This window comes from Beta vulgaris, chromosome 5 (assembly GCF_026745355.1).
Source record: "Beta vulgaris subsp. vulgaris cultivar EL10 chromosome 5, EL10.2, whole genome shotgun sequence".
NCBI lineage: Eukaryota > Viridiplantae > Streptophyta > Magnoliopsida > Caryophyllales > Amaranthaceae > Beta > Beta vulgaris.
This window is the reverse complement of record NC_079206.1, coordinates 47,866,251-47,880,806: the sequence shown is the minus strand read 5'-3', so window position 1 is coordinate 47,880,806 and position 14,556 is coordinate 47,866,251. Positions and strand designations below refer to the sequence as shown.

The following is a 14,556-nucleotide window of genomic DNA, read 5'->3' as shown; positions in this document are numbered from 1 at the left end:
TTTCGTGTTTCAGTTGTATTAAAGTATTTTCAGATTATTTTAAAAGACTTCCGATGTATTCTCTGATTAGCCATACGTATTATCATGCGTGGCATAACAACTCCCGCAATTTCTCCTAGTTTATAAAAGGAGGAGTCGTGGGGGTGTTACAAAGTGGTTACCAGAGCTCCAAGGTTTTTATTACCTTATTTTGCAAAAGTTTTTAAACTTAAATGTATTTCAAGGTCGAATTGCAAAAAGGGAAGGGAATTGCATATGCATATGTACATTGCATCGCATTAGTCACTAAGCCTTTATGTGTCTTCGATTAGTAAGCGTTCTATGTTCTAGTAGCACTTTTGATGTGTTTTATGTGACTAAGTGCTTGATTGCAACGTGATTGAAATATTCTACTTGCATGGAGTCCAGTTTGGACTAAAAGGTGGAGTATGACTACAAAGTAGTGCTAGTTTTGTTTTGATCTACTACTCTAGTAAGAGAGTTAGTATAAAAGTCCATTAGAAAGGAAAGTGAGAATTAAATATCAGCATGGCATTTGCTTAGTAGTTTTGACCTGTATTGAGGGTCAATAAGCGATTTTTAAGTCAATTTTTTTTTTCTTGGGTAGATCAATGGCCGGTAGAAACGCTAGAGTTGATGCTCAGCTGAGGAATTTGGTCCGAGTGACTACGAATTTAGCTAGAAGACGTCCTTCGAGGAAGAAGTATGTTGATTGGTTTAAGAGGGTTAGTGATAGTAAACTGCCTTCTTATGATGGGAAGGGTGATCCTGTTAAGCTTGAGAGTTGGTTTAGGGATTTTGAGAAGCTATTTGATGATATCCAATGTCCAGATAATAGGAAGGTAGCTATAGCTGCATATTACCTCAAGGAGGAAGCCGACTTTTGGTGGTCGCAACATAAGGAGACGTTAATGGCGAGGACTGACTTTGATTGGAAGGCTTTCGGAGTAGCTATGAACGAGAGATTTTATCCCAATTTCTTGAGGAGGCAAAAGGCCACTGAGTTTGATGAGTTGAAGCAAGGTAACATGACTGTGGAGCAGTACTATGAGAATTTGTAGGATTGATGAAGTTTGCTCCAGAGTTAGTACCCACTGAGGAAAGAAAGGCTATTAGGTTCGAGACTGGACTTAGTCTTGAAGTGAAGCTTGGTCTAGGAGGTTCAACTTTCAGGACCTTAGAGGAAGTGTACGATAGAGCTGCTCATTTAGGTTCCTATTTGAAACAAGCTGGAGTTGAGAGCTCAAACAACAAGAAGAAGGAGAATCCTAGTCAGAATTTCCAGAGGAACGACAAGAAGTTCAAGCCTCAAAATAACTTTCACCAAGGAGGACAATCTAATGGCCAAAGGAATGGAGGCCAATATCAACCACAGAAGGGTGGAAATGGTTCTAATAAGGGAAAGAAAGGAGACGAACGCGTGTATTTCTGCAAGAGGTGCCCTACATCATCCTGGAAAGGATTGTGAAGGAAAGCTGGTGGAGTGTAACTATTGCCACAAATTGGGTCACCGAAGTATGAGTGCTTCTCCAAGAACCCTGAGTTGAAGACCGACAAGGGCAAGAGCGGAAACCAGTTTGGACAGGGCAATCGAAACCAATCAGGAGGCAACAACTATCAAGGTGGGAACAACAAGACTGTTTTGAGTGGAGCTGGCCCTAGTGTGTCTGCAGTTGCTAGATTGAATGTTATAAGTGCTAGAGAAGCTGAGACGTCCAAGGACGTAGTTACGGGTAATGTTTCTATTAATTCCACTTTTGTTAAAGCTTTATTTGATTCAGGAGCCGAACGTTCATTCGTTTTAAAGTTAGTTGTTTCAAAATATGGCTTAGAAAACCCTAAGGATGTTGAAATTCCTATTATGTTACCATCTGGGGAAGTAGTAACTTGTTCAAGAGTATATGAGAACGTCCTTGTGAGAATTGGGGATGTAGACTTTGAAACCAACCTCATAGAGTTTCCATTGGAAGACTTGGAGATCATTTTAGGAATGGATTGGCTTAAGGAGTATAAAGCCGAGATTATTTGTGTAGAACAAAAAGTGAGATTGAGGAATAAGAATGGAAAAAGGTGACTTTCAAGACTAAACCACAAGAAGGTAGAATTAAGATCATTTCAGCCTTGAGTTTGGTGAAGCAAGTGCAGAGGGGAGCTTCGTTATTTTTGTGTAGTGTGCAGAGGTTGGAAGAAGATAAGCTTAAGATAGAGCATGTGAAAGTAGTGAATGAGTTTCCATACGTATTTCCGGAAGATATTCCAGGAATGCCACCTCAAAGGGAGTTATAATTCACCATATACTTAGTTCCTGGAACTGCCCCTATATCAAAAGCACCCTATAGAATGGCTCCAGCAGAGATGAAGGAGCTCAACAAGCAACTAGAGGAATTACTCAAGAAAGGGTACATTAGACCTAGTTATTCCCCATGAGGAGCGCCTGTTTTGTTCGTGAAGAAGAAGGATGGGAGCTTGAGGCTATGTATCGGTTATAGAGATCTCAACAAGGTGACTATTAAAAATAAGTATACGTTACAGAGGATTGCCGACCTATTTGATCAATTAAGAGGAGCTGGAATATTTTCAAAGATAGATTTGAGGTCAGGGTATCACCAATTGCAGATTGGGGAGAAGGACATACCAAAGACTGCCTTTAGGACGAGGTATGGTCACTATGAGTTCACCGTGATGCCATTTGGTTTAACCAATGCACCAACGATGTTTATGGACCTCATGAATAGAGTGTTTCGAGAGTATTTGGACAAATTTGTAGTCGTATTCATCAATGACATCCTTATCTACTCAAAGAACAAGGAGGAGCATGAAGAGCATTTAAGATTGGTATTATCCACACTTAGGGAGAATCAGTTTTACGCAAAGTTCTCAAAGTGTGAATTTTGGATGGAAGAAGTGACGTTTCTTGACCACATTATGTCAACAGAAGGGAATTTTCGTAGATCCAGCGAAGATAACCACAGTGAGTGAATGGCCTACACCTAGGAATATTACTTATATAAGCAGTTTCTTGGGTCTAGCTGGCTACTATAGACGTTTTGTGAAGGATTTTTTGAGGATAGCTAAACCAATGACTAGTCTGATGAAGAAGGATACGAAGTTCATATGGACTGAGGAGTGTGAGAAAGCCTTTAAGAAGCTTAAGGAGTTTTTGACTACAGCTCCGATTTTGACGTTGCCAGAGGAAAATGTTGAGTTGGAGGTATATAGTGACGCTTTGAAAAATGGTTTAGGGTGTGTGTTAATGCGAAATTGTAAGGTTATAGCCTACGCTTCTAGGCAATTGAAACCGTACGAAGTGAATTACCCAACCCATGATCTAGAATTAGCCGCAATAGTGTTTGCTTTGAAGATTTGGCGACACTACTTATATGGAGTGAAGGTGAAGTTGTATACAGATCACAAGAGTCTGAAGTATTTGTATACTCATAAAGATTTGAATATGAGGCAGAGAAGATGGTTAGAGTTGGTGAATGACTACGATATTGAGATCTTATATCATGAAGGAAAGGCAAACGTCGTTGCCGACGCGTTAAGTCGTAAGTCTAGCCATAGTTTAAGTACTTTGATACTTCCAGATAAGTTGTGTGACGAGTTTAGGAAGCTCAACATTGAAGTTGTTGGGAGTAGTGGAGTGGAAGCATGCTTAAATGCCATTTCAATCCAGTCAGCATTGAATGAAGAGATTTTAAAGGCTCAAGAAGGGAATGAGGAAATGGAGAAGATAAAGAAGCTGATCGAGGAGAAAAAGACAAAGGAATTTAGTATCCATGATGATGGAAGTGTCCGATTCAATGGAAGGTGGTGCATACCGTCAAGTTGCACCGAGTTGAAAGAAAAAGTGATGAAAGAAGGGAACAACATGACTTATTCTATCCACCCTGGAGGGGATAAATTATATAAGGACTTGAAGTTAATGTTCTGGTGGAACAATATGGAAAGAGAAGTAGCTGAATTTGTTGCTAGGTGTTTGACTTGTTAGAAGGTGAAGAGCGAACACAAGAGACCTCAAGGGACGATTCAACCGTTACCAGTGCCTGAGTGGAAATAGGATGACATGGCGATGGATTTCGTTGTAGGTCTTCCCAAGACAGCAAAAGGATTCACCAAAGTGCGGGTGATCGTAGATAGACTAACTAAGGTAGCAAAATTTGTTCCAACGAAGGACAATTGGTCGATGGAACAGTGTGGTAAAGTATATGTGGACCAAGTGGTGAGGCATCTTTGAGTTCCTTCCACTATTGTGTCTGATAGAGATTCAAGATTCTTATCTCATTTTTGGGAAGCATTACAATAAGCTTTTGGGGCCGATGTGCTTAAGAGTACAGCTTTTCATCCAACAACTGATGGTCAATCGGAAAGAACCATTCAGACTCTCGAGGATATGTTGAGGGTGTGTGCCTTAGATTACCCTAAGACTTGGGATGAGATGTTGGCTTTAATAGAATTCTCATACAACAATAGCTACCATTCTAGCATTAAGATGGCTCCTTATGAAGCTCTATACGGCCGGAAATGTCACAGTCCATTATGCTGGAATGATATTAGCGAGACGGTTACTTTGGGACCGCAAATGATTGGCTTATGATTTGGATTTGCCGAAGAACTTGGGAAAGGTGCATAATGTGTTCCATGTATCCCAACTAAAGAGATATGTGCCCAATAAGTCTCACGTATTAGATCCGGAGATTATAGAAGTGGATGAGACGCTTTCTTTTGAAGAGAGACCAGTAAAGATCTTAGACTCTAAGGTGAGGAGTACAACAAATAAAGATGTAAAGATACTCAAGGTTTTGTGGTCTAACCAGCGTACCAAAGAGGCTACCTGGGAGGCTGAAGACGAGATGAGAAAGAAGTATTCTGAGCTCTTCGACTAGGTGAGTTGAGTTCCGGGACGTAACTCCTTTAAGGGGGGTAGAGTGCGTGCGCGTTTTGCTAGAAATTAATAAGAATTTATTGCATTTGTGCATGATTTTTAGAGTTTTCAAGCAAAGTAAGCATTTGATAGTCTAAACATTCAAGGCAAAAGTTTTATTCAGTAGCGTACTATTTGGCTACTTGTTTTATTCAGTTGCGTACTATTTGGCTACTTGTTTTACTCAGTAGCGTATTATTTGGCAACTTATTTTACTTAGTAGCGTATTATTTGGCTACTTCTTAAGAAAGAACTATATTATGGCGTAATGCTCATAAATTTTCAAAGTTGAAAGTTTAATAAGAGATGAGGTTTTGTTTAAGGTTCTTGATGAAACTTCTTCTAAGGGGGGGGTAGACTGTAATCCCCCATATTTTTAAGATATTTAATTAAATAGTTTTAATCATTTTTAATTATTAAAGCTATTTAATTTCAGTATTTAAGAGCAGAAGGGTATTTTGGTCATTTTACCAAAAGAGTATTTGAGTATTTCCACAAAGAAGTATTTTAGTATTTTCAAGAAAGTATTTTATTAATATTAGTAGGAAGACTATTTTGGAAATTGATCATCAAATGTATTTTAGCAATTTGATGAGTAAGGGCATTTTGGTCTTTTACCCAAATTGACTACCACTATTAAAGGGGGAAACCCTAAGTTTTCCATCTTTCTCCATAATTTCACTAGCCACCTTTTCAAAAGAAAGAGTAAGATGGGTTTTTCTCTCAAACCTTATTCATCCTCAAGTAAGTTCTTCAAGAAATTTCTTCAAAGTTCAAGCTTCTAATCTAGTTTTTGTTTTTGAAAATTGTAGGAAGATCTTGCAAATATCAAAGGGAAGCAAAGAGGTAATTATTTTTCTGAAATTTTTGGGGTTTTCTTCCTTATTTTTCTCTCTCTCTTTTCGCCCCTCTTTTGGCTTGAGTTTTCCGGCCACCGTCGCGGTGAGGCGCCGGCTGGGCACCGGCGAGGTATTGCCTGGGCCACTGCTCGCAGTGGTGGCGACGGCGAGCCACAATGAGTGACGCCTGCCACTGTTGCGCCGGTGGTGGTGCGGGTGGTGCTCGTGGTGGCCGCTGGTGAGTTTAGTTTTTGGGTTGTGGTTTTCGAACCACATGTAAAAAAAAAAAAATCTGTTATTATTTTAATTAAATTACAACAGTATTTAAGTTGTTAAATAATTATTTTTAGGAGGTTTTAAGTACTAGTTTATAGTGGGTTTTGCCTACTAGTAAAGGTTTTCAAGATTTTGACCCAAAATAGTTCTTAAAGCATTTTAAGGAAACAAAAAATCAGAATTTTTTCCTTGGATAATGCAAAAGTGGGTTTTAATTCTCAAAATATGCCCAAAAAAATAAAAATTCCCTGCGTACCGTCCACGAAGTACGGCACGCGAGAATTTTTTTTTTCTAACTTAAGTAAAACCGCTACTTGAAGTAGCGGTTTACAAGTGCCGATAATTTTTTTTTTTCAACTTAAGTAAAACCGCTACTTGAAGTAGCGGTTTACAAAAAAAAAAATTTTTTTTTTTTTATGTTGTGTAAACCGCTACTTCAAGTAGCGGTTTATTAATCAAGTTGAATTTGATATGTACTTGGAACATTTTTGCCCAAGTAAACTGCTACTCTGAGTATAAACCGCTACTTTGAGTAGCGATTTATACACATAAACCGCCTACTCAGAGTAGCGGTTTATACACATAAATCGCTACTCAGATTAGCGGTTTACCTGGGATAAAACAAAAAAAAAACAGTTTCTCGCGTTCCGTCCTACGTCGACGGTACGCAGGGAATTTTATTTTTTTTGGGCATATTTTGGGAATTAAAACCCACTTTTACACTATTCAGGAAAAAATTCAAAAAAAATCAGCTTTATTATTATTTTTTAAAATGCTGATTTTTGTTTATTAGTAGCTTTGAATTGTTGATGGAAGTACTAATTGATAGTACTTTATTGTTGGTAGGTTTCAAGCATAATTAAAGCCAGTCAAACTTTTGACTGTTGATTTTTGTGTAATCAAGGTACATACACTTTGACCTTGACTTTAGTAGTTTCAAAGGTTATTTAATTTATTGAGCATGAGGAGTAAGGAGAGGGTTATGCCATGTAATTGTTTCAGTACATGTTGAGAAATTAGAAAGGAGATTAGGAATGGAACTTTTAAGTTATTCCTATACTTGAAAAGCATGTGATTGATGAATATTGATTTTGAGCATGATTAAAGTTATTAAAGTTACTCTTGAAGCTAAGGCTTGCCTGAGAATATTTTATTGAGCATGGTCTCATTTGAGGTTATATATTTTATTGAGCATGGTCTCATTTGAGGTTATATATTTATTGGCATGGTCTCATTAGAAGTTTATATATTATTTGAGCAAGGTCTCATGAGAAGTTATATTTTGTTGAGCAAGGTCTCACAAGTTTCAATTATTGAGCAAGGTCTCACAAGTTTCAAGTTATTGAGCAAGGTCTCACAAGTTAAAGTTATTGAGAACTCAAAGTAGTTGAATCATTGAGCAAGGACTCAATTGATTGGATCATGGATCCTTAAGAAAGTAAGAAAAGGACTCATGGAGTCATTAAAGTAATAAGATGAGCAAGGTCTCAAAGAATTTAGAATTGAGTTAATTATGGTGTTTGTTGCATTCACTTGTTAAAGAAAGATAAGAAATTGATTTATTTGCTAGATGTATTATTGTGATGTGTCTCACATAATGGGCTTTGGCAATAAAACTCTTGGGATGGATCCCCCATGAGTATTGAACATAAGGGGGAGTTAGTGTGAAACTATACTCCTGCATATAGCTTAGCATGACGATGCTAATGCTTTTATTTTATCAAGCAAGTTTATGGAATTCCAATTATCAAGATCTTTGAGTGGACTAGGTGTCACTCGTATTCTTTATCTCTGAGATGTTGAGTCTAGAGGCTCACTCTCACCCTCGTTCATTACTAACAAGCTTAAATTTCTCGAGTCAAGTTATTTAAAGTTCATGGAACTTAGTGAGAGGTGTGGGATCTCTTACACAAGGAATAGTAGCCCGTATGACTCCAAGAGGAGGACGGTGCCCATTCATTGTCAAATAATATTAAACGCAAGTATTTACTAAGTTCAGTTATATGTTTGTCGCATGTAGAGTCATAACAAGAGCAAGCCGAAGTTGTTGAGGATTGCATGCATTATTATTCGCATTAGTTAAGTTGTGTTATGTACTCATCGTTGTTGATGTATGTGTTGCTTTGTTTTCTTTTGGTTGTTGTTTTTCCTCAACGACCCTGTGATGACCATTTGGCGAGCAGAGTTTAGAGAAGAAGTTGCAGGTACAAGTTCTTGATGTGCATGGAAATCATAAGCATTCGGATGGGAGTTTTAGTACACGAGTACTTTCTTATTTAAGTCATCTTGAATTTTATATTTGACTTTACCTGACCAATGGGGTCAAGGTTTAACTTGTTTTGAAGATGGGACTAGTATGGGATAGTCTCCGAGTTTGTAACTCATTTATACTTTCATGTTTCAATTGTATTAAAGTATTTTCAGATTATTTTAAAAGACTTCTGCTGTATTCTCTGATTAGCCTTACGTATTATCATGCGTGGCATAACAACTCTCGCAATTTCTCCTAGTTTATAAAAGGACGAGTCGTGGGGGTGTTACAATTTTATTGCACTTCTTTAATTTAGAGACGTATTTTAAAAATCCGTCTCTAAGTTAGGGACGGATTTTAAAAATCCGTCTCTAACTTAGGGACGGATTTTAAAAATCCGTCTCTAACTTAGGGACGGATTTTAAAAATCCATCTCTAAATTTAGATATGATTATTTTATTCCACATCTTTAATTTAGTGACGGATTTTGAAAGTCTGTCTCTACATTAGGGACATATTTAAAAATCCGTCTCTAAATTAGGGACGAATTTTTGAATCCATCTCTAATATGTCTTCTACATATTACCAATATTACGTATAGAAGTATACAAGTTGTATTTGGATTAATTGGTTGGAGCTTCTTCTCGTTTCTTTGAGGTCACAAGTTCGATTCCTGCGAACAGTGGTTCTTGCAACTGTTGATTCCCCATATCCTTTCCCTTGTAGAGTTGAACCGGGTTTACTTGAGTGATATTCTGAACTGGTAATGAGATCGGCTTGAACTAGCTAGGTAATAATAGGTGACTAGATATAGTCACGATAATTTTAGGAACTATCTTGTTGTTAATTTTGTTTTTTTTTTAAATTTTCAGTGAATTTAGAGACGGATTTTGAAAATTCGTCTCTAACTCGAATTAGCGACGAAGGTTCTAGAGAGAGACAGTATCCGTCTCTAAATCCGTCTCTAAGCCCTATATAAGCGACAGATTTGACCTATTTAGGGACAGATTTTGTCCGTCTCTAAATGGACTTTTTTTGTAGTGCTATCTGAATTCAAATGTATTTATTTCGAAGAAGAAAATAAATTTCACTTGTGTAGAATATGATCTTCAAAACCAAAATTTGGGGGTAATTTTTGTGGGTGAAATTTCACCTAAGCCTCATTTGGAAAGTAGCATTCTAGTTGGTTGTCGAACAATATTTGGTCAAGTAGTCAACCCCTTGGAAGTAGGTAACATCCTCAAGGGTTATTACAAAGAACAAGTCAAACAACAAAAAGAAGGGAAATTCCTTGTATTAAGGAGGCAGTTTGATCAAACCCCTAAAGAGTAGGCGGCATTCTAACTGATTGAAACCATCAACCAGCACCTGCAGCAAAAGTAGGTTAAATCGGTCATGGTGGTTGCAATAGGAAGTTGAAATGATGTCGTACATCTCGGACATGACCAGTCAGACAACCTGATTAGTTAGGGTTTATTTGCTATAAATAGAGGTTGATGTATTAGTTTTATTCTTATTCTCTGCCACTCAGTCCACGTACTGTTTCAACTATGTTAAGAAAATATCGAAAGTCACTCTCATGCTACGAGCAATCTACTCTTTTTTTTCTTTACTGGCATTTGTGGATGCGCTGGCAACCGACATTAAGACTTGAATGAGATATAAATTCCCTTCTAGAGGGGTCAATTCGGATAGCTGAGTTGGTTTTGGTAGGTTTCGTCAGAGTTTTGAGTTATGGATTATATCAAATCAAATCTGATATATATTGGATTAGTTCAGATTTTTATTTAGTAAAAAGACAATCAAATTTATCTTTATCAATTTTTTAAAAAAAATTACAGAGTAGTTCCATTATATCTCAAAGAATTTTATGAACTTCATTAACTTCCTTATTTAAGTTCAAACCAACGATTTGCATAGATTTATTTACGCAATTTAACTTTCTATTTACTTAACATGCATCATATGTATATAAGACTAGTGCTGATTAATAGAGGTGTGCGCCGATCCAGGATCGGACCGGACATGACCAAAACTAGGCGGGCCGGAATTTTTCCGGTCGGTCCGATCTTGGACTTGTTGGACCGGAGTTTATATTTTTTTTTTCAAAAAAATCCTTTTTATTTTATTTATAGCTTCTTGAAAAAAATCAATCTATAATTTTTTTTTACTAAAATAATAGAAATTCTTCCCCTCAAAAAAAAAAAAAAAAAAAATAATAGAAATTCCGGTCCAATCAGTCCGGATCGAAATTCTTCAAATTTGTACCAAACCAAACCGAAAACCCAAAATCAAGTTTTTTTGTGAACCGAGGCAGACTGAAATCCAGTCTAGTCCGACCCTGATTTTTGCAGAGTCCTAGTGATGACTAATGAATATTGACTCTAGTTCGAATATAAGGAGAAAGTAAATGTCGATTTGTTGTGATAATACTAGATTTAAATCCATTGTCATCAATTATTGTGAACGATACCGACAAATCAATGAGCACAGCTTTACATCATTTTCTGGATTAAGATGTTTAGCATATGATCTCTCGTATTAGCTCTTGGTGACCTTTTTCTTGGTTATAGGAATTGCGCAGTACTTTAATTTTACCATGAATAGGTAAAGTATTACAACTACTAAACACAACGAACTAAGTCAATTAAAATAGGAAAATGAAATGGAGTATAAGAATGGTTGAATAGAGATCTAAATTTTGGAATATATATATATATAGGGGCAGGATCACATGAGAATGCTCCTTACATGAGAAATGAGAATCAATCTCAACCACACGATTGGATTAGAGTTACAACACTTGTTAATTAGATTTATACCCCTCAAAATAAATTCAAGCCCCAAAAAAAAAAAAAAAAAAATTTTCGAAATCTTTTTTCTAATTTTTGTTTTGTTTGGAGTTACATCACTTTTTCATTAGAGTTACATCAGTTGTTCATTTGAGTTATAGCTTGTAAAATCCATTCTCATTTCTCATGTAAGTATGCATTCTCATATGAACTCACTTCTATATATATATATATATATATATATATATATATATATATATATTAATATATATATTATATTATATATAATATTAGAGTTATAGCGTGTAACTCTAATGAAAAAGTATATATATATATATATTATATATATATATTATATATATTATATATTATATAATATATATATATATATATATATATATTATTATTAATATATATATAAGTGAGTTCATATGAGAATGCATACTTACATGAGAAATGAGAATGGATTTTACACGCTATAACTCTAATAAACAACTGATGTAACTCTAATGAAAAAGTAATATAACTCCAAAAGCAAAATATTTGAAAAAAAAAAAAATCATAAAAAACAATTTTTTTTTTGAATTCAAAATTTTTTAGAAGGATATAACTCTAATGAATAAGTGTTGTAACTCTAAACCAATCGTGTGGTTGAGATTCATTCTCATTTCTCATGTAAGGAGCATTCTCATGTGATCTTGCCTCTATATATAGGCAAGGCCGGTTCAGAGCCTGTGCAAGCTGGTCCTCAGTATAGGGCCCAATATATAAGAGGGCCCCCAAACGGAGACAAAAAGAAAAGGGACGCAGCAATATTCACGTATTGAATGCTTGGAGCATTGGTAAAAATGTCCTATGTTGTAGACCTGCAGGTCGCGTGTTCAAACTCCTTTGTCGTGATTTTTCTTCTGCATTTTTAGTTGAGTTCAACCTCTATTTTTAATCCTGCTTCTAAGTTTCTTCTCTATTTTTTTTTGGAAAAACCTCCTTTTTCTTTTATATAGTTTTTTTTTTCATGGCCATTCTAATTTTCTTTCTCCAATTTATTTTTTGGAAACTTGGCCATTAATATTTTCCACCCTTCTAAACTTTTATTTTTCAAAAAATTGGGTCTATTGCCGTTTTTCAATCATTTCACTTTATTATTCATGTAATCATAACCATATCAATTGAAAATTCCATTCAAATAAAACCATAAGTCATCTACATTCTACACCTTTATTACAAGTATATAGAAAACCGTAAATTTTGTATATGATTTTTTCATTGTTTTCCAATATTTTTTTTATTTAAGGGAAACCCCCAAAAAGCCCCTAGTGGGATTTGATCTCATGAGGTCAAACCTTTACCATTAGGCCAAACTTTGCTTGGTTCATTATTTTCCAATATGTAGAACATCTAAACTTCTTTGATTGTCTAATTATAAAATAAGAAGTTTTTAAAAAAGGTTGCTTGATTATGAAAAAAAGATGCATATATCTCAAAGCTCTTAAATATGATTTTATAAATAGCACAGGGCCCCCAAATAGTTTAAGACGGCCCTGTATTTAGGTTTAAGTTCATATGAGAACCACCCTTATGGTGAGAACCGTGAGAACCACTCATTTTTCCTCATTTTATGAGGTTTTGATCATTTCATAACATTTTTGCTCATTTTTTGTTTCACTTATTTTATGATTTTGCTCATTTAACAATTTTGTACTCATTTATCAACGTTTTTGCTCATTTTACGTTTTACTCATTTTACTTTTTTTTTCTCATTGAACTTTTTTATGCTCAATTTATGTTTTTTTACATGTTTTACAGGTTGAAGGTCACATTGACCTACTGGAGGAATTTCAGCAAAAATTTGTATTATTTAAAAATAATCAAAAGTTTGTGTTATTGCGAAAGAATGGACAAAAGTTTGTATTATTCTAATTGAAAAAATCCTTAAAAAACTGGTAATAAAAAGCTTTAAACTGATAACAATGTCTTAAATGATAACAATATGTCAAAAACTGATAATAGCATGTTAAAAACTCGTCTTAGTAAATTAATTCACTGAGACTCAGCTAAGACCTCTTCTATAAGTTATATTCAAATGCTAAAACTTGAAGCAAATATAGGCCGATAATGATCAATCAATCAATAATAGTGCACAACAAAATATTTCCTCTGTTTTTCTTAGTTGGATCATAATTTGCTTTTTCAGATATTCAACATACTTCTTCAGAAATTAATATTGCTTATTATGTATTAGAAAAATTATAAAAAGTTGATCGTATTTGAAATCCTCGCATTAGTACAAATTTAACAAGATCTCCCTTGACTATATTCTTTCTTTCTAAAGGTTGGGAAAAAGTTTATCAAAGGTGGTTGATGAATAGTGCCTAAATATAAAATGATGCAACTTATAATAATAGAAGAAGTAGCACATATATGAATAAAACTTCACCCGTTTCATTTTAAATGAAATAAAGGAATATTTTATATCTTACAACAAATATCCTTTGTTGCATTGAAAACGAAACAGATGAAGTATGAATCATCTATTACATCATATGAAAAATAGGGGGTCTTTTTAATTAATGCACTAAAAGACAAAGAATAAGCTACTTTTAATGAAGCTGGTTGATAAATATTGTCCAAATTTCAAATGATACAACTTTTTTTTTAAAAAAAAGTAGCACATTAGCAATAGTGATAATTTGCATTATACTTTCTCCGTCCCAAAATATAGTTCCCGATTTTATTTTTTCACGAGAATTAAGGTAAGTAGAATCTAAGAGATATAATAAAGATTTTTTTATTTATCTAAGTAAATGTTGTATGGAAAAAGATGATTTTAGGAGAGAGAATGGAAAATAATAATTGGTGAAATAGTATTAATTGTAACACTTGGGTTGAATAAACAAACCAAAATACAAATTTCAAGAAGCAAATAAATGATAAGACACGTTTTTTCCAGACAAATTACGAAAACATGTGGAACTAAATATAGAAACAAAACTATATTTTGGGACATCTAGAATGAAAAAGGAACTATATTGAAATACCCAAAATGAAAATAGAAACTATATATTAGGACGGAGAGAGTATGAAAAATAGGGATCCTTTTGTAATCTAATGCCCTAAAAGACAAAAAAAAAAAAAAAAAAGCTACTATTGGCAGTAGAGATAATAAAGCTAAACGAGCTCTAAAACTTGATGGCAACGATTAGCTTATCTATTTAATGCAATAAACTTCATATATAAATTCCCATAAAAAGTCGACTCCTATCTCGTGCACACAGAATCATATTCTTGTTAGTTTTAGTCCCCATTGGGCATTGGATATCGATAGAATACCCAATTTGCTTATTAACACGACTGTTTTGGAGAAGTGACATATAGCTTCACTACCTCAACCGCTCAACTAATGTTCCTATGCACTGCAGTCTGCAGGTCGTATTTACTTATTTTATTTTTTTTGATAAATAGGTCGTATTTACT

General features: G+C 34.8%; 1 protein-coding gene and 1 long non-coding RNA gene across 2 annotated transcripts; both read left to right on the top strand.

Annotated features, from left to right (window-relative positions):
- Positions 1-611: 611 nt before the first annotated feature.
- On the top strand, positions 612-1,061 carry LOC130591429 (uncharacterized). The gene has a single exon (XM_057394747.1). It carries the CDS (start codon positions 612-614, stop codon positions 1,059-1,061), a length of 450 nt encoding a protein of 149 aa, XP_057250730.1.
- A 543-nt stretch (positions 1,062-1,604) lies between these two features.
- Positions 1,605-8,355, top strand: LOC109135020 (uncharacterized). The gene is made up of 4 exons (XR_008969275.1): positions 1,605-1,733; positions 5,737-5,770; positions 6,886-6,943; positions 8,223-8,355. It is a non-coding gene; the product is annotated as an uncharacterized LOC109135020 (long non-coding RNA).
- The last annotated feature ends 6,201 nt before the right edge of the window (positions 8,356-14,556 follow it).